The following is a 25,996-nucleotide window of genomic DNA, read 5'->3' as shown; positions in this document are numbered from 1 at the left end:
CTCTTGTTCACTATCATATATTTTAGATTATGATGTTCAAAGTGAGAAAATACATAATAAAAATTTTTGTAAAATATCTTAATATATAGAAATATTAATTTTCAATAAAATAGCACTTATGATCAATAGAACTGACTTGTAAAGTATATTGAACTTTTCTTTCATTTGTTAATAAATAACCATAATGTGGAAATTAATTATGCATAATCAAAAATAAATCAGCTATGTTTACAAATATGACAAATTGTTAAATTAATAATAATATAAAAAAATAAGTAAGGTTGAGTTTCCCTCCGAAATGAGAATATAGTTTTCGATTAATTTTATAAATTCTATTATTCTAACGATTGCAAGTATTATTTTATTAAAAAATATTCTATTTAAGTAGTTTGCAAGAATTTTTTTATTGTGTTTTTCACTTTTAATGTCTATCTGAGATAGTAGTGATGAATAAACAGGAGCCTTAATTCATAATATCTCAAAATTCAAATTGTCTACTTTTCAAATAAATAGCTCAAATAACAGAATTATTTGTAACACAAATAATTCTCATCATACAGAAACATTTGTCTTGAGAAAAGTTTACTTAAAATGATACCACTCCATTTCTTATTATTTTAACAAATATTAAATATTTGTTTAAGTAGTTTTCATATAATGATAGTTACAAATAATAAGGCAAAAATGGTTAACTGGGATAATTTGCTGAGTTAATATACAGTGGATGGCGTCGAACACGATGTTTAAATAGCATACTTTTGATAATACTCGACGATTCCGCGAGAGAAGATATGACCCTCCATTTCCCTCTGAGTTTCTCGCTGCCGCGTGTCCGTTTCGGGAAAATAGCGAATAATACGACTGAGCTAGATTCATACGAGGATAATGAAAATTTCTTGAATGGAGATACTTATCTACTTATTATAGAGATGACTTTGTACGGTCGGGCGCGCCTGAATTTCCGCTACTTTGTCAGTAATCGCGTACACAATAAATGTTCTTCTCTAGCCAATTTGTCAATGTCATATCCCTTTCGTTAACATTACCTCTCCATTCGTTCGCTCTTCGTTTTCATATCGCTGTTGTATCCAGCAGAAAACCATTTAAACAAACATCCTGCCTTTTCTTCCAGTTTCTCATTTGACGATAATAGAATGTATTGTATTTTTAATTCTATTACAATAGTTATCCATTATTATTTTAAATGTATAGTTATATTATCAAATACACATAAAAGAATTATATGTTATGTCATCCGTAGTTATTATGTTGAAGAAATGCAATTTCTTATTTAATAAAGGCATAAAGAGAATTGTTGAGAAAGATAACTGTATCGTCATATCCTTTTCTGTTACAATAGCGTGGCCATTGATAATTAATAATAATAGAAAGTAAATACAAATCTCAGGGAAATTTTTATGTCGTCGCGAAAATACCAAATATAAAGAAAATCTCGCGAGGATAAGTAGAAATAGTGAATGCAAGCCGCAGAGAAGGCGCCGGAGAAAATATTTTAACTTGGCTTTCGCCCTCAGCATGATAGATCATATTCAAGCGTGGCAATCTACTTACGTCATAGCCAGAAAATTCCCCTTTTCCAGGTGGCCCCGGTGGACCTTGTGCACCCTTTTCACCGGATATTCCATCTCGACCCGGCTCGCCCTTTTGACCTTGAGAACCTTCCGGTCCCGTTATTCCAATATCACCCTTGTCACCTTTAGCCCCAGATGGACCATGCAGTCCTCTTTCCCCTGGCGGTCCTGCCGCACCCTGAAATCATCATGTTAATTAAGCATAATTCAATATAGATATATATTTAACGGTATTGTCCTTTTAACAAATTTAACTGAAGCACCAAAAGTGATATATATGGTTTTAAACTAAAAAAAATTAAATTTTGAAAAAAAATGAAAGAGAATTTGAGAAATTCTATAATTCAAACTGATTTGTAAAATTTAATTTTTATAATTATATTTTAATTATTTATTCGTTACGTTATTAGATGTTTTTTGCTAAAGATGTTAAATAAAATTGGTCACAAGTAGCTTAAATATATGTCACTTTTAGCGTTATCGTTAAATCTTATTGTCAGAATCGTAAGAATGAAAATCATTACCGTGAGACCCATTAAGCCCTGCTTGCCCTCTTGTCCGGGTACTCCTGGCTCGCCCTTTGGCCCTTGTATCATCTTTGGCATCGTAAAGGAAGACATTAAGGCCGTGGCGTTGCAGGTGCAAGTACCGGGGTCTCCCTTCTGACCAGGTGGTCCCTGTGGTATCTTCATTAGCCAATCCTTGAAATATCAATGTATTTAACGTCGCTGTTGCATTTAATACCGCTCTACCAGAATCAGTTATAATAGCGTTAACGATCAAATATTAGCAAACTATTAGTTGCAATAATGAATAAAGCGATACAATCAAGTTCCGACGATGTCTAAAAGCAAATACGCATGTACACCAATAACAGCGTACCAATAACAGCGGAAGATAGTAAGCGCCGTGAAAGCGGCTTTGGTGTAATCAGTGTTACATGCGACAGGCGCCGGTTCTCTGGTGTCGATGCTAAATTGACTCACGCGAATAACAAGATAAATGAGTGATCCCGGATTCAGGCGTATTCAGGCCATCTTCAATATCGTACCTGTGCACGGATCTGCGGACGCGATCGTGGTCTCTATAGTTAATATAACGAGATATCTACACCTACAGGAAGCACAGACACTTTCCCCGAGTAATGAAAACTTACACTGTGATATGTACGAGATATATGAATAGCTAAATAGTATAATACTCGGAATAATATAATTTAATAAATAAGTTCACGAATAATTTCATGCATATATAATATTTTTAATACATTTTGAAATAAAATAAAGCATAATTTTTTAATTGCAATGATGCAGATATATTATGTTATTATAAGTAATTCGCTATATTGAAATTCTTTCGTGTTTTATTGCAAACGGGAACACACATTTGTGTATAATAATTACAAAATAAAGGGGCACAATAATAACTGCAATAAAATAAAATAATTATATTATTCTCATCAATTGGAATAACTTCTTAATAAGTTATTTTAATTATGATAATAATTTCTACCGATATTAATTTAATCATTATTAATTATTCAACTGTATTGATTTAGGTATTATTGGAGAAAGCATAAGAAATAATAATCGTTTTTAGGACAATTCATCGTGGAATTAGTCCGTAAAAAAAAGTTGGTTGATTGAATAATGCACTCACCTCGTCGCGACCAGGCGGACCAGGAGGTCCTGGAGGACCCCTGACGCTCTCGCCCTTGTCCCCTTTGTCACCCTTTTCACCTTTCGGACCTTTATCTGAAAAAGAACGAATACGCGTAAGTCCACGCAACTTCGTCGTTCTCTGTTTTGACATGCCATGGTGATTTATGCGCGCGAAAAGTAGATTAAAAAAGTTTGCTTCATATTTTATCATCGTTTCTTCGACGCGATATCTCTGAAGTCGACGTTGCGCATCGACGTCGACTATAGCGAAATTAATAAACGATTTTTAACGCGCTGTCCTATCTTTGCTAAGCTAGGGATGTCGGATCGGATGAAAAAAAGAGAGAGAGAAGATATTGATGTTTTGGTACATTGATTAATTGGAAAACTGTCAGACTAAAACTGTCCCAAAATACTGATACGATATATTGATCTTTTATAGATAGTTTAAATTTTTGAATATCCCCGCAATAAATTAGATAAATGTCGCGAGCGTGACAAAAGATAATAAAAAATATATTCGAAATCGAGAAAAAATAATTTGATTTACATTTCTTATTATAAAACGAATGAAAATCTTGTAATAACAGTAAATACACATCAAGTGTAATAAACGATGGAAATGGAAACATCGATTTCAGCAGTTTCAATCGTTTGATTGAAAAATATAAAAACGAAATAATTTTGATTTTATTTGTATTAACCTGGATCATAAAAAAACAATTTGATTTACATTTCTCAAAAGAATGAGTCTTGTAAAAACAGATAAATGTATATTAGTAATATAATAAAAGGGAGAAAAATGGAAATATTAAATTAGCAGTATCAATCATTTAATTAAATCGGAGCAAAATGATTTTAATTGATTTGAATTATTTTAAGAGACAAGAGAGATGAGTCATTTCATGAATTGTTTATTTCTTTCACTTTCTCAATTACATGTACGACATCATGTCGAGTAGACGTCTTTTAATTTGTTAGAACGAGAGATTTAATAAAAAGCGTTATATACTTTATAAGCGGTTAAAAAATCGTTAATATCGACTCGGCTATTTGATGGTCTTACTCACAATCTGGATTTGGAGGTGGGGGCGTGATGAATGGCGGCGGGTTACTTTCCTCGCTTTTGTCTTCGTCCGCATCTCGACCGATCTGAAAATGTATCATAAGCGGAGCCGATAAGATCGGATTGCGTCATCTCGTTAACGATACATAATAGGACGATTATCAACGTCGTTGTAGTTGCCGTCGATTGCTAATTCAGGATTCGGTGCAGGCGTGCGAGTAAACAGCGTGTACTTTTTATTTACAGTACTTAGTTGCGACGTGAATAGCGAAGCAGTGGTCGGTTTATCGATCGCTTACCGATTAGTTATTTTAAATGCAAATTGCAGGTATATATTAAATCACACTGTTGAAGCGACACACGCGGGAATGTGTGTCGACTGTTTTCGATTAGTTTCGCGAAGGGACGACAAATATTTGCGAATTGTTCATTTAAATATTGTTGAAATTTACAATATAACGGGATTTATTTTTTACTACAGATGATATCGGTTGTGTTATGATGGAGGACAAGAATTAAAATTGATCTGGAATTGTATTATTTACAAGATAGATTTTAAAAATTGAGACACAATAAAAGGAAACACAGAACTCAATGTAAGCAATAAAATTTTATGTTACTAATATATATGAAACGAGATAATCTTAGGAAATGCGCAATTATTGTTCTTATGTTTCATCGTTTTCCAACTGTCATAACTGCCATCGCAAATTGTTAGTCAGTAGTATAAATGATCACATGCGCGCCAGTTGTGAACAATGCAATGTCCAAGTAAAGTTCCTCAGACGTGATACCGGCCTTGTCTTGTACGTTAAAAGCGAATAATACATCAAGCAGTGACGGTGATTAATGAAGTTCCAAGCCAATCAGGCAGTATGGTTAGCACACATGACACCAGCCCTAAGTGTTTTCCGATAATTATCGGTAACGATGGCGCTTTATCGAACTGAGTCGACGTCCGGTCAGGATTTTTCGGCGATCGGAACGCGTTCTTACGTTATTACAAAAACTATCATTTCCTATTTCCGTTATCTGAAATCTGTTAAATTTGCTCCAATATGCCAAAGAGATACCACCATATTCCCAATTTATTCATATTTTCTTACTTGGGGAAATATTAATATACAAAATATTATTAAATACTAGGATATTCGATTGTGTTATTGTTTTATGAGATTTTATAATACTTTACCTTCTGTGCATATTTATAAAATTCGCATTTATAGAATAATAGCGTTTGTCCAATAAACTTTCAATCATTATATAAACAATGAGAATATGAACGAATGGTCTAATTAAAAATTTAACACAATATGATGTTTAAAATGAATCATATAAATAGCTTTATTATAATCTATATCATTCATATGCTTAATTTGTTTATATAATATCAGTTATATTAATCTAAATATAATACTTTGGATTACTTTAAGCAATCAATCATCCATGGTGCGTCTCGATCTTCCTTGTAAAAAAATATTAAAATAGAAATATAAAAAAATAATTTACGAAATATTTTATATTTTACAAAAATAATAAAATAACAGTAAGATTAAGGCTATTTATATTTTATGTCAAAATGTGAGAATGAAGTATAAAACATCTCATAAACTATTGACTTCGATATCTCTATCTTAAAACTTTTATATGCAGAATAATTAAAGGAATATTATGTAAAAAAATCATATAATATTATTTTAAAAAATGGCGATAACATTCATATGTCCTTTAAAAAGTAATTTTTTCAAATATTAAATTTACCATTATTTTTGCTTCTTTATGTTATACAACTTTTATCTGAATATATTTTTAATTCGATCTTACTTAGCAAAATTATAAGAGATGATCAGTTAAGTGGAACATCCTGTATATATATTTCATATTATGCGTTATAAATATATGTATAAAAATCTATAACACATAGAATATGTAATTCTAAAGCAGAAAAGCATGATATTTATTTCTTTTTGCTAGTATAAAAAAAGAACGCGTTATATATTTCATTTCTAAAAATGGTGACAGTTCGTGATATAATTCATTTTTCAAAGGCTTGATTCGATTATTTTAAATGAAGTTATTCGTAACTGTTCGTGCAGTATGATCTGTACAAGCCCCATCAATTTAATATTTCCAAATTAGTATTTATCAAAAACTAATATTTTTTTCTAATGTACAATTTAATATTTTTTAAAACAATTTAATAAAAGGAAACTTCATAGGTGGGTAATATTTTTCGTTATAATCTTATAAGATCTTGATTTTTTGAGAATTTTATAAAAATTTTTTCACGTACGTTTTTAGTTATTTATATTGCGTTTAAATACTACACAAACATATACACGCGCGAACAAAAAATACATTTGTCGCATCTGTCGCGCTACTTCAATAACGCATAGTATCGAATAAAACAAAAGGAGTCTCAGTATCTATATGAAAGTTACATTTATTATATATACGTTTCGCTTATTTCACGCTACGGCAAATTTATAATTTTGCATTTAAATTAGGTCCATTTGTTATTAACAGTTATTTACAAATACAATGCATTCGTATAATGAGAATTTAGAAAATAAAATGACAATAACTCGTAAATAAACGTTATAATACGTTACAATGAAGACCTACAGAACGCAATTGTGTTATTATATCGTAACATTTGCACAAAAGATACCTCCAGGCTGTTAATCGATCGTTATTATCTCACTTTTGTATTCATCCGACTTTGTCAGAATTTATAGCGCACATAATAATAATAATAATCTGCAATTCTTACGTGCTATTCCGATATCCGCCCGACTACTACGTAGAGATTTACGGCGCGCGGTCGATGTAGTTTGAATAATTATATGTATTTCGACGTGCACACGGGGGTTACATCGCGAACCGACGAAAACGTGCGTACTGGGAATACGGAGGGCGAGGTTTTCAGTTTCGGCGAGAGAGAAGTTTTCAGTTTCAGCCAGTCGCTGCGCGGCGCTCGTCATGTTTAATTCGTGCTTTTTTTTCTAGCCCCCTCCTTCCCTCTATATAAACTCACGATGATGGTAAAATTACGCGGGACGTGCACGCATCCGCACGTACACGCGCGTACGGATAACTAAGGGAAACGATTCGGTTTCCGTAACACCTGCCGCACGATCGCAGATACACGTATAGCATCGCGACGACACGTCGCTCCGGGCGTTATCCTTAAAATCGTTCACCCGGTATATACTCTGATCAGCTCTCCCATGCACGATCGCGTCTTTGCATCCCGCCACCGTACATTTCCGGGGCTTTCCGCGAGAGAGTGGGATTTCACGGGTGAAATAAATTCCGCTCTTCTTCGCGAGCTAAGAAAAGCTCCCCCGTGCGCGAGCGAGTCCGATGCGGCTGAACTTTGACTGAATTTCCGGACGAGCGGGAAGATTCTGCGAAGGATTCGGGATGATGCGGGATTGCTATCATAAGAATACGCATTTACCATTATTTGTTCGATGTATCTCGTGAACTTCTGCAGTCGGACTGGATAAACGTTGGATCAATTCACGGAGAGAGTTGATCGTTAGATGTTATGGTATTGAACATTGCTTCCTGCTCGGTTACTAACAATAAGCAGTGAAATAAGTATCTAGTATTTCTTGAAACTACAATTGTACCATTTGGACCAAACGCGGTCCCACCGGATTTTTCTTAACTCGAAACCAGCGTTTTTTTTAACCTTTTTCGTTTCTCGGCATATTTGAGGATAGATATATTAAGCTGAATATATACGTATAAATGAAGGAATAGTAAACGTAAAAGTTATTGTTATTTGTTGCACAAATGTCGCACAAATTCATGTTATACTCAGTGAACACTGACAGACGGTATTCATAGTCCGTTCTCATTTTAAGATCGTTTTAAGTAATGTCTTAAGATACAAATATAGATGACATCTTAAGGCTGTACTTAAGACAATCTTAAATGTAAGAATCAACCACGAACCGGCTAATGAATCTGATTGAATGCTCATGTTCGGTGAAATCAAGAAAAGAAATAAATACAAATAGGAATATTCGCATATTCCTCCGAATATTCGCATTCGCTGTTTATTCAGCGTTTGTTCACTAAGTGTATACTCAGTTTTACACAGTTTGTTAACAAAATAAAGAAATAATGACAAAATTATAGATTTTTCTATATTGTACATATATTTAAAAGTAATACGAAAAGTTTGATGGCAACTTAGAATCTGAATAAAAAGTTATTTCAGTAAGAAGTAGATATATTTTTAAAAAACAATTAAGACAAAAATTAAGAGAAAATTTTCATGTAATATAAAATTGCTAAATATAAATACACATTTACGTTTATGGTTCACGTGGGAATGCGGTATAATGCTTATAATAGATAGTATTTAATATTACTAGAGAATATTTTAATTTTTAGTAGTATTAAATTTTTAAATGCTGAGCAAATTTTGGATATAAAATCGATTTAAGACAAAATCAGAATGAAAATTAAATTAGCAAATTAAATATATATAAGTTAATTAAGTAAATGCTTACATTTTGCACTTAAAACCAATACAATCGTCTGTCGGCCATTATATGTATAGATTCATTATTGCATATTGATATATTAGAAGAAAAAGAAATCGGTTAAAAGAGGATATAACAAATTTTCGGTCTTTTCGTGTCTAATGGAAGTAGAATTGAAATTGGCAATCATTTCCGGTGGACGAGATATCGTGGTGTACGTATGTACATAAATCTTGTTGACCTAATGAATTCAGCAAACGGTAAAAGCATCGAAAACTGGGTCAAAAACGAGTTCATCAAAATGCTATTGATCTTATACGGATCACCAGTCGTTCTGACACAAACTATCTCTTCAACTTCTGGAAAGACGGAACAGATGACGTGTGTGTGTGTGTGTGTGTGTGTGTGTGTGTATATATATATATACATATATATATAATACATAGCTGATCGTAGTCGATTCATTGCCGAATTTAGTGGAGGAAAGGCGAGTATCTTGTCTGTCTGTCTGTCTGTCTGTCTTTCTCTCTATTTCTGTATACGGTATATTAGACGCATCGTTGCAGTTTGCCAGAAGTTAACCTGCTGACCCGCTTCGTTCCCAGGAGTATATCAGAGATAGTTCTTCTTCTTCTTTTCGATATGTTCGTACGTGTAATTTACATCGATTGCGTTATACGCGAGTTTTGCAGAGTTCAAAAATGTCACTAATGAATTATCGAAAAAGCCGAGATTGAATTGAAATTATTTTCAAAAAGCCGCTTTTATTAAAAAAACCTAGCTTCTCGAAGATAAACTTTTTTAAAATTTTCTTGAAGTTCTTGTTCACTTACTGTTAACTACTGTCTCAGATTGTAGCGTCAGATACAAATACACAATAAATATTATATTTGTATAAAAATATGTTTTAATAAAACAACATTTGCAATCAATAGAATAGACTTATAAAATATTCCGAATTATCTTCTTGCTTTAGGGGAAATTAAATCATATTTATTTGTATATATATTATTAATTTGACAGCTTATTTCGTTTTTTGGTTATGCATAATTCATTTCTAAATATATGATTATTTATTAACAAAATAAAAGGAGAGTTTGGTATATTTTATAAGCAGTTCTATCAATTGTATTGTCTTATTATTTATATAAACATATTTTTGTATATTAATATCTGTATTTTGCAAGAATTTTTATTACGTATTTTCTCACTTTTGACGTGACAGTCTGTGTGTTGAGATAATAATAGTTGAGTGAACAAACAAGAGCCTTGAAATTAATCTGCTTGTAATAGATTACATGAATCGGTACATGTGACTTAGAATATGAGCTAAGTAACTAAACCTTGTTTACTTACTGTAAGATTCCGGATATTACTGCGATATTCGCGAGAGTTGCGTGTTTCTTTTAAAGGTGTACTTAGCTTGATATAATTTATACGCGTATTGTTTCAGATTATGGGCAAATTTCATTCGGATCACGTCCAACTTTGTAATGACTGTGAGTGGATGGCAAAGATGGAGTGGCGACAGGACATTTCGGGTAAGCAAAGTTACCAATGCGAAATCCTAACAGAATTTTCGAGATTATCTTCTTGGTATTTACGAGATTATCCACGTAACCTAATTTCTCGTCTCTCCCCCCCCCCCCTCATCTCTTTCCCTCTTCTTTTCCGGCTTTCTCTTAATGGTCGATAACTTTTAAGGAAGTTCTCATTAAAACTTTATTCCATTATGAGGATTAGTTAATTTGAGAGGTATAAACCATAATGTGAATGTTATTAGTGAATAAAATCAATAATCTATAAATTGAATTATTATAAGGGATGTAAATATATAGGGATAAAGTAATTATTTTATATTAATTATCCCTCATAATTGAATTGATAGTAAGTACTTAAGAAATATTATAATATGTTAATCTAATTACATTAATTTAATAGAATGAAAACCAGCTTATATTTCAAATTTAAAAATAAGATCATAGTTTATGATTATGGTCATAAAACGAGATTATAAATTATCCTGTATGAATAATTCAATATAGATAATGTTGTATTGTGTATAACTTAAGGTCTATAACTGATGTCGTTTAAAAATGATGTAAAAAATAATTACGATACGAGCATCTCTTTCTTCTTTTATTTAGAGAATAATTTTTTCAAGAACTTTAATATTACCACAATGTAATCTTTGTTAATTTTCTTAAAGTGCTTAAAAAAGTATAGAGAATAAAGAGAAAATAAAGTTTTGAAGTATATTCACAATTTTTATATTCACAATTTTTTTATAATTTAGAAGATACTTGCTGTATATTAGAAAATCTAAACATTGTGTATAAATTATATATCATTAATACAAATTATGACATTTAAATTATGTTACTTTCTCGTTTAAAAAAGTTTTTTACGGCGTGGCGGTGTCCATGCATGAGAATTTTTAAACCAGTTAGTGAATAACCCAAGCACATTAGCGTTTATTAGTTAGTATTTGAGCAGTAAATATAGTAATTATTTATAATTATTATAGTTATAATTGCATGTTTTTCAATATAGCATTAATTTAGCGAAGCCCAATTTGCGGCAGTCGTCTACCTTATTTAAGTATTCAGCATCGCCGGAACCGTCGATTAAACTGACATCGTAATCACCAGAAGCGAACTCTTCATCTGCTGAAAACTATAAAAACACGTGGCATTAATAAATGAGTAATAAATTATCGATTTGCTCAATGTTCTTCGATGTAATATGCGCGATATCGCTTGCTAAAAACATAATAAATAATGGAGAAATCCATTAAGAGCTTGCTTAAGTTTAGTTTTAATAAATCAAGATGAAAAATGAGATTATCATATTTTTTGCGATGATTCAATCGTATGTTCTGGACTATTTATAATCACGCGAAAAATTCTAAAATTAAAATTGTATTTGGTTCTTCTGATGTAAAAATTTCAGAAAAAGTGATAATATTATAATAAAATATCATGTTAATTTAAGCAAATACATTTAAGCAAATTAGTTTTAAAATCAAAATTTAGATGAATTTTACTTTTAAAAAATAGATATTAATCATTCTGTTTAAGTAAACTATGAACTATTATACGTTCAAATAAAGTAATTAATTAATCATCTAAACGTATAATATATTAAAAAAGAATAAAATGATCTGCAGTAATTCCATTTTCTACTAGTAATACACACACACACACACATTATTTGCTCGTACATTTGAACGGTAGCATGGCGATTGTGCACGGCAACGTATCTAATTTTCCGGGAAATATTTTGGACGGTTACGGTGTTCGGTGACGACGTACGATGCGTATTATTATTTGAATGTCGTAAGGTCGTCGCGCGCCGTGCCGGCCGTGCGCCGCGTCGCGTCGTATTACTATTTCGTGACGAAACTCGAACGGATACGGACCGCTCCGCGTTGTGCTGTTGCTTTGCCTATTCTTGAAACGTGATTACGCAAGTATACCTACGGAAAAGAATTGTTCCGTGTACACGCATATACGTAGAAAATATGCATGTACACGAAATATTAAAATTTATTATCTTAAATAATTTCATTCGATCTGTTTCTCAACTATAAAGTCTATTCTACAATGTGCTTTTTGTTTTCTGCTTTCCGCTTTTTACTATTTTTTACATCTTGTCCTTTTGCTTCTTATCCGGTTTTTTATTTTATGTCGTCCGAGATAAAAGTTAACGAACTTCGAAAGAAACAGGAAATGCGTAGCAAGAAATACAATTGTCGATAAAACGGTTGTAAAGGGGGAAAAAGTAAGAGGTAAAAAGCAAGAAACAGAAAGCAAAGAGCACGTAGAACACTTTGTAGAATACTTTAATAAACACCTTAGTTTTTAGCAACCTTATTACTTGGGTACCCTCACATAATTCGCGTTCGTTGATATTTAATTTAAGTTAATGCGACGCGTGGAACGATTCGTACCACTTCTGGCTCCCCCCCTTCAAGGGCACCGAGCGAATTCCGAAGTGATGACGACGATGACGTAGTCGGTCGCGCTCCCCCTTGTTATTCGCCGCATTCCTTCTCCCCCTCGCAGTTCACACTTCATCGGCTGCCGTCGCGCTGTTTGGACGTTTAATTGTCGCGTATGAAAAATATTTAATTTATTCAATTATCCTTTCTTTTACTTTACATAATTTTGGAATGGGTATCGTCATACATTATCATGCTCTTTGCTTTGTATAATATCTCTGGCACTTGTTCAATTCTATATTACTTGCACGGTTCTTCTAAACGTAATTAGTAATTATTCGTATGGGATATTTTTACTATTTCAACATTATTCTTTTTGATGATTTATACTTAAATGAAGATTGATAATATTCATACATATTCTTTCTATAAAGATAAATGCAAAATGATTTTTTAATATCAGCAAAACTATTCGTGTAGATAAATAACTTATTTCAAATATAAAATGAGAGATATGTATTCCACTTAATTTTTAGATAGTTAAATTAGCAAAGCTATTCTTTTCATGTAAATAACGTTAACGGGATCGCGAAATGAAGCGCAAAATGTGCGACTGATATTTCTGAAATTCTGTAATAATACCTACTGAAAGAAACGAATTACATTCAGCTTGGTTTAATAAATGTAAGGAGGAATCATGATTATTTTAAATCCTTCGAGTTGTCGATTTTTGTTTATTATATGTCCTTGAGGCGAAAAAGAATGGATAAGATTTAAATTGATGAGAAGTTTGTATTAATTAAAATTTGTATTTTAATATTGTAGTAATAATAATTGTTTTAGCTCTACTAAATAAACATATATAAGAATATTAGTATCGAGAATTATTATAAATATAATAATTATTATCATAAAAATTATATTAAATTATAATTAAATTACGCGCGCGGTGATAAAAAATTCTAATAATTATAATCATTTTTATTGTAATAATTATATTTCTAGATAAAAAATGAATACTAAGTTTATTTTAATAAGAATACTTCAATCTTTTATAAATGTAACAAGAAAATGAACTGACATTTTTGACAAAAAGATTTATAATTGAGTAAATAAGATCCAATGGAAAGAAAAACTTTAATTCCTTATACTGTTTGCTGAGAATGCATAGCAATATGCAAATTGCGCTAGATTGAATAATGCAAGTAACAGCGAAGCTGAAGGCGTGATATCGTACATTAATAATATTTCATATATATTTTCCAGGATTCCATGTCGCGTCGCATACAATTAACGTCGAGAGTGCCGTGCAAAGTGTCGCGTGATCGTCAAATTTTAGTGATTAGTACGTGTGCGGTCGTAATTAATCGTAATTAATTCGCGAGTGACGTGTGAGTGCAACGAAGGAATCTATGAGGAAAAGGAGGCCTGGGAGGCATCGGGCAACGGCGAAACAACTACTGGGTAAATATAATTTATTAGATTTTATTAGATTTATATCAATGTTATTTATATCATTATATATTTATATCAATGTTATATGTTATTTATTATCGAAACTTATTATCGAATATTTATTATCGAATAATTATTGAAATAATTTCTATGTATTTAACGGAATTAAAAAAGAATTAAAATCACAATATATAACGTGGCTTAAATTATAAACTATAAATAAAAGAGCAGTACAGTAGGATGTCGTTAGAAAGTCATACATTTAAAATATAATTGTTAATACATAAAATATTGCCGAAACGTGATGTTTTTATGTCTTAATAATTATGTTTTAAATATATGATTTTCGCTATCAACATTCTGTGTGTCGCTGTTCTACTCTTTTATTTATTGTTTAAAAAAAATTCGAGAAAAAGATTCATTTAGAAGATCTAATGAAAGCTCTTACATTATTATTTAAAAGAATCTATTTAAAAGAAAAAGAAATTTATGCGAGCAATAATTATCTCTTTGAATATTAATTACTATGGACATCAGAATAATTTTTTACGTTTATGTTTTGCAGATCAACGTAGTCACGGTTTCGCTGCTGCGCATCGTATCGGTGAGTGTTAGATCTTTTATTATAAAGTTCGAGATAATAGATCTGTGAATATCACAGATAGATATTACATCTCGTAGATCCATTGCCTTGAAATGGATGGGATAGGACAGATTAGCGCAATGTTTAACTCTGGACTATATATAATGTACGTTGATCCATTGTGCATACAAGAATGCACATTCACAAAGCTCGTACCAACATAGAATGGGATTTATCGCTATCGACGTATCATTAACTGGTACATTTGATTATTTACTGGCACATTTCGTTATAAAAAGAAAGCAATTGTCGGGTCACAAATTGTTTGCAATTTATAGGAAATTTCAGTTCTCGTATGTACAGAAAGTAAATGTAAAAATGTAAAAAAATGATAATTTTGGTAAAAGAAAAAGGCTCGCGTATAGATATATGATCTCGCGACGTTATATACATATATATATTAGGTGTTGGAATTAATTCGTAGCGTTTTTAATGGAAGAATGTTATTTATTTCACATGAGCATTAAAAAATACATTAATGAAAGTACTTCCCATCACTTGTAAAACGCTACGAATTAATTCCAACACCTAATATATACATATATATATACATATTGCATATACATGTATATTGGTAGACTTGTCACGAGACATTGTCGTGTCTCTTGATAGTTCTGAAATCTGATAAGAGATAGTCATTTCTTACATTTTTTACTAGCGTTCTATATATACGAATTCACACAAAATGTTCAGGAAAAATGCAGTTGAGAATACTATTTATGTGTGATATAAATATTAACTTTAAAATTAAGTCTAATTGATTATTTATAAATTTTTATAAATTTTTGAATTTATTGTTAAATAATAAAAATAGATATAAAAGATAAATAATAAGTGGAAAAAATATAAGTAAAAAGTAAAAGTAAAGTACTGAAATTTTTGAAAAATAAGATTTTTTTATTAATTTTCTTCTTTTGGTGATATTCATAAGTCACAGATGATGAAGATTGGAGTTAGAAATAATTAATTAAATATATTGGATATTTATATACAATAAAGATAAATGAATATTTCCTAAATAAAATTTAAAAAACGCCTAATCTATGCATATATTCAGAGTTAAACATTGTGAAAATTGACATATACAGGGTGCTTAAAAAATTTTTTCTTAGTTTGTCGATTCTCTATACGCTCTCGAAGTTTGATCATTTAAATTCGGGCCACTCTTATGTATGTATAACAAGGAAACGTTAAATTATTAATGAAATACCGTGTCAATTATATTAATAAGTATCTGTCCTGCATAGATATTCTATTACGATTTGCATTTCGTGATTAAAAGTTCCTTTGAACATGTAAATATGAGAAAATATTATACTTTGCAATAATAGAGGAAATGTGATACCAGCAACATCCAATTGAAAGTGTATATATCTCGATTTTGATCAAATTAGATTTATCTGATCTTCTATATATAGCACGTTCATACGTTTGGTATCATACTATAATTTCCGGGATAATTTCATATACATCAGACACAGTACATATCACACCACAGATGAGCAAACACATAAATAAATTCATCTATTAAACATGGTATTTGAATCAAAACCTGCAATAGTATCGAAAGCAGCTATAGATTGATTCGATTGACTTATTCGTGTCATTGTAATGTGATTAATTCGTTTCCACGGAATATTAATGCCAAATATCATTGTTAAGAGATAGAACTTTTGTTTGAATTGAACTTTACGAAAGGTTGCCGTATATATATATATATATATATGTGTGTGTGTGTATGATAGATGTAATGCATTGGTAATCCTAAATTTTTTAGTACTTCCTCTCCTCATCAGAACTCGTTGATTTCCACTTAAATATCGGCATTTTTCTGAAATTTTTCCGAATCGGTATCGAATAAACGTATCTTCGAGAGCGGATCACTCGAAGGAAAGAGCACTTGACCCCGATCACAGACAAGCCCAAAATATTCGATGATGTAGAGAAATAAAATATCGTTGCATTTGCAGTGAGTATTTCATGGTATCAAGTAGAGGTTAGGGTTCAAGTACAGGAATATTAGTCATACAATACGTTAATCCGTCTTTGGAGATAGCTCTGTATATCTATCTGTAACAAAGATTTATACAATAGTTCAGAATTGGTAGAAAATTGGTACAGACGGTATTATACTTAGCAAAATTTGGAATTAATTTGAAATGAATTTCAAGTTAGTTTTATTTTGAATCGATGAAGAAAATGACAGATTATTAATTTTTATTTAGATTTTTATGTAAACTTTAAATTTAATATTCCACTTTATATATATATATCATCGGTTAAAGAAGTTTCTTTAATTTGAACTTTGGTGATAGGGTATCGAGTAAAAGAGATTTCGTTCGGTCTTTCGAATATTTAATTATTTGAAGGCAATACAACATCTGTTCTAGTTAAATTTTCTCAACAAACTCCACGACCTTTTCTTCTCAAGTCACGTTATTGCTAAGCGTTTTCTCTTTCGAGATTCTTCTCTTAGGATTTAAATATTTTTCTCTTGTCTATTGAATTTGTTTATCAGTTATTTCTAGCGATTGAATATGTCTAAATTTGGGCAATTAGATACTTATACAATTATTATAAATGCTACTCTTAGTTAAATGTCTACTCTCTAATCTGAATCAGTGGATAATCACTATAATTACCCAGTGGTATACTTGGCATTGATAATCAGTAAAGTTCAACTAAAAAAGGAAGAATATTTGAGCATTAATAACTAAAATACTATAATAATATTTGCATATTAATTTCAATCTTTCAATACCATATTCATTGAATTTAAGCACTAAAACAAGGTTAGTGTGATCATATAATAAATTATTATTAACTAAATTAAGGATCTTACATTTAATTCATTGATTACCAATGGCATACTTGGCATTGATATCAGTATAATTATCCACTGATTTAGATTTAGAGAGTATATTTTAAATGCGAAGGATCTGAAGGAGTTCGACTCGTTACCTCAATACGAAGTCTATATAAAAGAAAATTTAAATACCGCTATTGTCTCGAGTCGCAAATACTTACATGTGTACGTATTTAAACATTTCGAGTCTCGCATGTTCGATTACGAGGATCGTGGGCGTGTAGCAATACATAAATTTCTTTGATTCAAATAAATTATTTTTTATTCTAAGAAACTTTTCTCTGGATGAAGAAAACAAAATATTGTTGGGGTTAAATCTATGTTAAATTAAATGAATAACATTTCATTGTTTTCTCTACAATTTAATTTTTATAAAAAGCTTCTCAACCTATAGCTTAATTATTAACAGGATCAATTATTATCAGTAGCTAATTTTAGTTTATTCTAAATTTGAAAGTTTAGTCTAAAATTCAAAAAGGGCAGTGCTAGCTAATTCCGCTAATTCCGGAATAATATATATAATATAATTAGTATATAATATAATAGTATATTAGGTGTTGGAATTAATTCGTAGCGTTTTACAAGTGATGGGAAGTACTTTCATTAATGTATTTTTTAATGCTCATGTGAAATAAATAACATTCTTTCATTAAAAACGCTACGAATTAATTCCAACACCTAATAATTTTGTGTTAGTATCTCCAATGAGGAACGTATAAAATTATTATATATTTTTATCTCGTTAGAATAAAATGTAGGTTAAAGAAATCTAATAAACTGAGTTATTTATTACGTATGCTGATGTTTTTCAATTTCACATTTAAATACGTATTTCGCATGAGGCACGAGATCTCGACAAAAATCTCCTAATTTTATGTACTGAAATGGACGCGCGGCGTGCATTATACGAGTAGGGAAGTAGAGTTGTAAAATCTTCCGAAAGAGAGTATTATATAAGGTGGCAAGGGATTGTAAAAGGGTTGGGCTTGACGAAATATAAATTCCATGGCACGTGATGCGAGTGTTGAACTTGTCGGTTACAGTTGCGCGCGCGCGCGCGGTGCTAAATAGTAAAGTAAACTGAAAAATCGGCGCACCCGTCTCGCCTCGTGTCAGTATACGTACATAAAAAGATTGAACGTATTGATTAAATTGGTACCGAGATTTTTAGGGTTTCTATATATCGACTCTGTTTCTACCAAATTTTATACTAGAAATCAAATATTTAAATAAGCTTTCCATTTTGTGACGGAAAAAAAATAAACTCAGAATATACACGAATAAAAGTTTTTGCATTTCTTAATAAAAAAAATAGTGCAGACGCAAGAAGATACGAGAATTTTTTCTTTCTGACGTGTGTTTAAAACTCGATGGTATGAATAATACATGGCAATAAGTGGAAATAAATTTTTTTTTTTATAAGAGTAATCGATTATTTAATTCTCTGTACAATGTTCTCTGTTTTCGTAACTCTTGTGATCTCGTAAGATCCATGGGGTCAACGTTACTTCCGATTGCGACGAATTACATCTCGCGCATACGTATAAAGCATATATAGACTGCTTCTAAATTCATGGCCGCGAGCTGCAAATAACGATAATTCCAAGTTGCCGCGAGTCACAAAAAGAAATAAAGCGCGTGGTAACTCGATTTACGCGAGAGCTCTTGGGGGCTTTTTCTCTTTCCTCTCTCTTTTTTTCCCGCCGGATTTTATACCTTTTTCGATACGCTTGTGTTTTATAGAAGGGCATTATCGGCACCCACGCGGTCTACGTGCGTTTAACCGTGTCTGAGCAAATTTACATGTCGCACGTGCAAACGCAACTTACATTTTCGTGAATGCGAGTGCAAAGACGCGAGTCGTCTCTTCTACATAAATATGTAGTTTCTGATTAATGGAGATTGCTTGTGAAATTTTGTGTAAGATGCACTATACAGGATACAAATTTGATAAAATTTCCCGATTCTCAGATGACGCGACGCTTTTCATTAAACATTCGATATCTATTCTCCGTATTATTATACCTACACGATTAAAAATTTTCTTCTTTTATTAAAGCTTTTTAGTGCAAATATTGTCTGTTTCATTAGAATTGTCGATTTCCTGTATGAAAGACTTATAATGCGCGTGAAATTTTCACAGTTAAACTTTCAAGAAAAAGAAGACTGTTTTTAATTGTTATAAATAACTAAATACGGGAATGTTTGAAACGTAGGAGTACCTTTTCAAGATTTACTTCGTGCAGTGTCCAGTCAGGCAGACTTCACAATGACGTATTTCCGATATTTCAGTCAGATGGTACTATGAATAATTCATATAGAAGCTCCAAGTTTGATTGGAATATCGCGGAATGACGTCGAGTACTTCGATTTATATTTGATCCTACTTGATTTTAGTCTAAATGGCGTAACAATACTTTCTTTCTCGATTTATCATATATTATAGTCTTGAAAAATTCATTCATGAATGATTATTATCATCGTGAATTAACATTATCGCTTGTATTCCTTGTGAATAGTAGTTAAAGTAAGACGAACAAAGTTAAAGTGAGATTCGGTCTACGCGAAAATGCAGATAATGAAAAATTCTTGCTGGAAAAGCTGGTTGAGTCTTTTATGTGAAATTTAAACTACGAATTTTTTGGATTAACAACGGACTTTATATTAAGCTGAGAGAACACGTATTCCCGAGGCTCGTAGAACAGTCATTCTATCTCTTTTCGCTCGTCCTTTCTCCTTCTCTTCTTATTGTCTCATCTCTCCTCAGACTTTCTTCATTTTTGCTTTCTCTCTCTTTCGTCTTCGGAAATGTATTTAACGTCCCATGAAATTAAAATGTCGTCATCGTTAGAAGAATGAGAAACCGTTTCGCTCTTCTACGTAACATTTACTATCATAAATTTACGTAATTCGTTCTTATTACTAATTTACAATTTTATATATATATATATATTTATATTGATAACACTTTGAAGCATAATTTTTTGCATAATATTATTTCTTGCGAGCGTAAGTTTATTTTTTCGAACATTGACCAAGTATTTTTATTACACGTATTTGTTATTACAAGGTTTCACAATCAGTCTTTTTTATCTTTATCTAAATGGTTAAATTTTTCAATTATCTTCTTTATCGGGAAAGATACTAAATTTAATCAAATTAGAATAATATACCTATCAGAAATGCTTTTTGTCGTACAAATATTGTTATCTATTTTGCATTTTTTATTTCTATCCAATCGTTGCAGAATCAATATCTACTTATTGGAGCGAGAGAGAAATAGAATACGATACTGTTCTATATTCATTTTACATTATCCATTTATTGTTCAAACAAATTTATTGTACCAAATCAATTATTAGGTGTTGGAATTAATTCGTAGCGTTTTTTAATGAAAGAATGTTATTTATTTCACATGAGCATTAAAAAATACATTAATGAAAGTACTTCCCATCACTTGTAAAACGCTACGAATTAATTCCAACACCTAATATATAGCTTAAAACTAATCCAGCTATTTTCTTGTTTAAGGATTCGATTAAACTATCGCGGGTTAACCGATTATAATTAGAAGTCGTGTACCTGTATTTAATTTGTTTCGTAAATTTGTCGAGTAAATAAACGTTTCGCCGTATATCGTACTGAAAATACCACCCTCGATGATTAGAATTCACGGAGATTCGACACACCTCTCTTTCGGTGGTAACGCCGTGATTTCGCTGCCATCACCTTTCGTCTCTTTGCTTTCCTTTCCCATTTGTTTCGCCGTTCTCAGGCTCAGCCAATCTTCACGCCTTCGCCGATCGACCCTGTCGTAACGATCCACTGATAGTCTTTTTTTCACACGTTTCGTCTTTGTGCGAATTGGCCGGCACGGAGCCATTTGGCTACGGAGCAGGCACGGTGAGCCTTTGCTCCGTAGCCAAATTTCGATTATCGTTATTAGCATGGATTTTGGTGGATTCATCGACGCATTAAACGCCTCGGGTGTTGCAAATTTGATACGACCACCCAATTCTCAACGCTGAAATTTTGATCTCTTTATTTCTTTGTATTATTCAAAATCTCTTCATTTATTTTCTCCCTATTATATTTATTAGCTATTTATCAGTCTGCTTCAATGCAACTATACGTTAACGTATTTCCTTTGACATATATTTTTATTATATAATTGAAATATTAGAATAACAATAAATGATATTAGACAGCATTCGAATACTTAATAGTAAGTAACGAGAAAACTTTATTAGTTTCAACTGGATTTTAGTATTTAAATAATAATATATCGGTGTGAATTGACATATTATATATATGTATATTTTATGTGTGTGTGTGTGTGTGTGTGTGTGTGTGTGTGTGTGTGTGTGTAGTAAATTTCATGTCGAAATAAAATATTTGATTAGTTTGCGGTAGCTACACACAAGTTTAGAAAGCAATATTTTTGAGATCGTTTTTAATTACATCTCGATCAATTCGGTAAATTTGATGAAAAAGTATTAAAGTTTCATTAAATGTCAAAACGAATATTTTTACTGTATTTGATAAAAATAAATATCTCATTTTCATCAAATTTATTAAATTAATCGAAATGTAATTATAAATAATTCCATTATTTTTCAAATATTATGATGGAAATATGTAATTGATAAAGATCCCAAATATGATTTTCTATTCCTGTAAAAACTAACTAGTCAAATATTTTTCTGAGAGGTTCTTCTTTATTCATAAAAAGAAAGGTTGAAAGTAAAAAGCAGTCTACATTTGAGTAAAATTCATGATTCTTTGACTGTTTTCCTATGCCAGCGAATTAGGAGCAACTTATTTTATGCCGCGCGCAGGAACATCACTCAGAAGTCGCAATATTCCTGGAAGAAATTTGATTTATATCTGTGCTGTTGTTTCGCTTTCCGGGCAATTCCCGTTGAGCGTGTGCCGTGAGTGTATTTGTACTCTCATATCACCAAAAATTCTCTGAAACTTGGATGAGATCGCGAGAATACACTGCCATTTCTTCTCACTACGCGTGCCATTTCTTCTCTGTTTTGCGGTTAATATTTAGGTAAAAATATCAGCTTCATCCTTTCTAAGGTTGCTTGCTGGGACAAGGAAAACTCATAACTTGCTAAGGTAAACGAGAAGCGATATTAACCACAAGATTTGTGTCGCGATAAAAGACGCACCGAACTAGGATCAAGATAAATGCGCTTATCATCGAAGAAATTGGTCTTCTTATCGACAAGCAATTCCTTTTCTTCGCGAATTTAATATCTTGCTGTGTTTTTGTAATCCTCATGTTCAAATGGTTTTGTCATTCGAGGAAAACGAATTAAAATCAAATAAAAAGTAATAATTAAATAATTTATTACGATATAATAATGTTACAAAGAGAAAAAAATATTTTTTATATTATACGAACGGTTTTTTAATTATCAACTTGAAGACTTGAAGCGGTAAGAGAATAAAATCCATTCGAAATTTAGTTTTAAAATGAATTTTTTTTTATTATTTTAATAAATTGAGATAATAAAAAAATCATTTTGAATCAATTACATACTTCAATTATAATTTGAAAAATAATGAATATAATTACAATCAAAATCTAGATCAAATCTAGATTACATCTCGATCAATTTGTTAAATTTGATAAAAGTAAGACATCTTAGATTTTTATCACAGGAATTTTTACGAGATATATTCGTCTAAACTTTTATTTCTTTTATGTCATATAAAGCAAGCTGTAGAGTTTTAATTACATCGCTTCTTAATTTATGCATCTTAATTTAATAATGTCAATTTAATAAATTCGACCATCGCGGTGTAGCTACTGCAAATCTACCTATATTTTCTTATAACACGATCTTTTATATCTGAAAGAAAATACTCTTCTTCGTAGCGAAAAGGGAGATAATGGACGTCGATGGCTAACACGAGCATTCCGGCAGAATTGTTCGTTCGCTCGAGATTTCAATAACGTTCGCGCAACTTTGTTTTACTTCGCGGCGATAGTCAAGCTGCGCTGCCTGTTATCCAACATCGGTAGTCCATTTCCATTTCCCAGATACGGGAAAGAATCCCCGTATTTTCAGTGGATGACGCGCTAAAATGACGGAACGCGCACGTTCCTTATATCCCATAGTAGATTTCTCTCTCTCTCTCTCTTTCTCTCTCTGTCTCTTTCGTCATTCTCGAGAGTATCTCTCGATTATCGATCTGGGAAGATTGAAAATCCTGAATCTTGTCGTCGACGGATGCTGGACCGGCGCGGCGGAGAGCGTTTTTACGATTCTTTAGCAGACGTTTACGCTTTATTGATTTACGTGTCGCGCCGCGTGTTTATGTCTGGGCAATTTCAGCGACGGTATTGTGCCATATTACGGTCGTGATTTCACGTTACGGTCGACTCGCGAGCGCGCGAATAGATATTTCTTCGGCGCGGAAATTAAGTGATAAAATCACGAGTGTTATCGCGACGTTAAGCCACACTGGCCGCAGGGAAGGGATGTTATTCCACTCTCTTCATGGAAAAACACATCATGGAGAAAGACTTTACGAAACAAGTTTTGCAATATTATTACGCGAGCATTCAACTGTGCATTCATTTACTTTTCGATTAAATTATTTGGATTATTACAGAAAAAAAAAGATCGGACAGCGCAATGGCCCTCCGTTGGAAAATTTTAACGATTCGTGCCTGGCGGTTGACTCGATCGTTCACGGTACCATTATCGGGAATTTCCAACACTTTAACGAGCACCACGCGTAACTACCGAAAATTAAAAAAAAGAGGTAGTTTAAGTGCCGATAAATTTCGGTTTCCGCTTGATGCGAATCGATCAGCCGAGTTTCGCCGAATTAAATCGTGCCTGGGGACAACTCTTAATTACCATATCGAAGCAGCAGATTCTGACTAGTGAGTGAACACGATTAATGAATGATTTATTTCGGATTTTCAATGGAAGGCACAACGTTCATTACTACGTCAATTAATGATATCATTAAAAGTGCTCTTTTAGTTCGGAATAAACGCAGGATAATGCACGAAAAAATGTAATCCCGCCTCGCATTCATAAAACATTTTAATATTGAATAACATGTATACATATATTACGCTGAAGTCGCAATTTCTGAAAATGTTTTTCATCGCCAACGTTATATATGAAAGTCTAGTTTTGGGATCTATCCCATTTTATTTGCAGAAGAGTGCATTTCGATTGATTATTTATTAATAACTCATTTTGTATATATCACTCTATTTATACATCATTTATTTATTCTGAATAATTCTTTAAATCGCTATACTTTCGACAAATTAATTAATTAATGCAAACTATTTTCAAGCCGATAAACAGGAGGGTAGTCGATGTAGAGTAAAGTGATGTAGAATTGAAGCGAAGATAAATAATTTATTCGGGGACAAGCGTAAAAACTGTTGTTTCCCATCTGTCAATTGGTATTAGTTATATTTTTTAAGCAATCGGGTTAGCGCGCTGGACATTTCGTTTATTGTAAAAATACGCGGAGCTGCGCCCATGTCGATTTTTCCAACCATTTCCGAAATGTTTATCTTGTCGTTATATCGAGCGTGCGCATATTTCCAACAGAATTTTTAGCAGCGGATTTTCCAATCACTGCCGTTTTCACTGCGCCATTTTTATCGAATCGTTCTTATTTTCCACCGATATTTCTTTCGTCAATAACATTAAGTACCGTTGTTAAAGCCCCGCGCCGCACATATCACGCCAGAAATATTTAAATAAAGCACAAAATATATTATTCCATATACGACACGAAACAAGCGTGTCGCCTGATTTATAGCCGGCGCTGTTCTCATATCAAAAGTAGACGTCCTGTATGCAAGATTTAAGAGATTATATCAACTCGTGTATGTTCTTCGGGATTGGATAATTACCGTGGTTTTAACGTCAAAACCATCTTCTACGTGCCGTTTGAAACCTTAACGATCACGTGTCAGGATTCTCCTATATATTCTCGTAACCTCTTTACTTAATCGGGAGCCGAGAGTCTAAGCAAACTTTAGGGCGGATCGCATGATTAACGGCATGTTCCAAAGGATACGGCGTTCTGTTGTTTAGACACAGAAACGTATCGGACGTGGTAATTATCGACCACAGCGTCCTATCTAATAAATTCAACGATAATGGTTCCGTTTCGATGTTATTATAGAGCCTTTTAAATGCATATTTAATGAAATATCGAATGAGATCCATATTTAATGTAGTGTCGAATGAACGGAATGAGATCTGAAAA

At 32.0% G+C, this 25,996-nt stretch overlaps 1 protein-coding gene and 1 long non-coding RNA gene across 8 annotated transcripts in view; one reads left to right on the top strand and one right to left on the bottom strand.

The window, feature by feature from the left end:
• The window catches only part of Mp (collagen XV/XVIII-type protein multiplexin), a 303,083-nt gene that overhangs the window by 17,436 nt on the left and 259,651 nt on the right, over positions 1 to 25,996 (bottom strand). For 5 of the 6 annotated variants that reach the window (XM_087410339.1, XM_011067447.2, XM_087410342.1 and 2 more), the window contains exons 6-10: positions 11,414 to 11,497; positions 4,324 to 4,405; positions 3,252 to 3,346; positions 2,117 to 2,293; positions 1,573 to 1,770 (exon numbers count right to left, since the gene is read on the bottom strand). In XM_087410339.1, the coding sequence (XP_087266465.1) occupies positions 1,573 to 1,770; positions 2,117 to 2,293; positions 3,252 to 3,346; positions 4,324 to 4,405; positions 11,414 to 11,497 (636 nt within the window). The remainder of the gene's footprint in view (positions 1 to 1,572; positions 1,771 to 2,116; positions 2,294 to 3,251; positions 3,347 to 4,323; positions 4,406 to 11,413; positions 11,498 to 25,996) is intronic. The other variant, XM_087410343.1, reaches the window with a different exon arrangement.
• LOC147908208 (uncharacterized) overlaps positions 4,413 to 25,996 on the top strand; it is a 195,969-nt gene continuing 174,385 nt past the window's right edge. Inside the window, exons 1-3 of one of the 2 annotated variants that reach the window (XR_015546386.1) lie at positions 4,413 to 10,362; positions 14,031 to 14,228; positions 14,785 to 14,823. This is a non-coding gene — a long non-coding RNA (uncharacterized LOC147908208). Of the gene's footprint in view, positions 10,363 to 11,503; positions 12,282 to 14,030; positions 14,229 to 14,784; positions 14,824 to 25,996 lie in introns of those variants that run through there. The other variant, XR_015546387.1, reaches the window with a different exon arrangement.

The sequence above is a fragment of the Acromyrmex echinatior genome, chromosome 10, assembly GCF_024713525.1.
Source record: "Acromyrmex echinatior isolate Ae372 chromosome 10, ASM2471352v2, whole genome shotgun sequence".
NCBI classification, from domain to species: Eukaryota; Metazoa; Arthropoda; class Insecta; order Hymenoptera; family Formicidae; genus Acromyrmex; species Acromyrmex echinatior.
The sequence above is the reverse complement of the archived record's forward strand: the minus strand, read 5'-3'. Positions and strand labels throughout refer to the sequence as shown.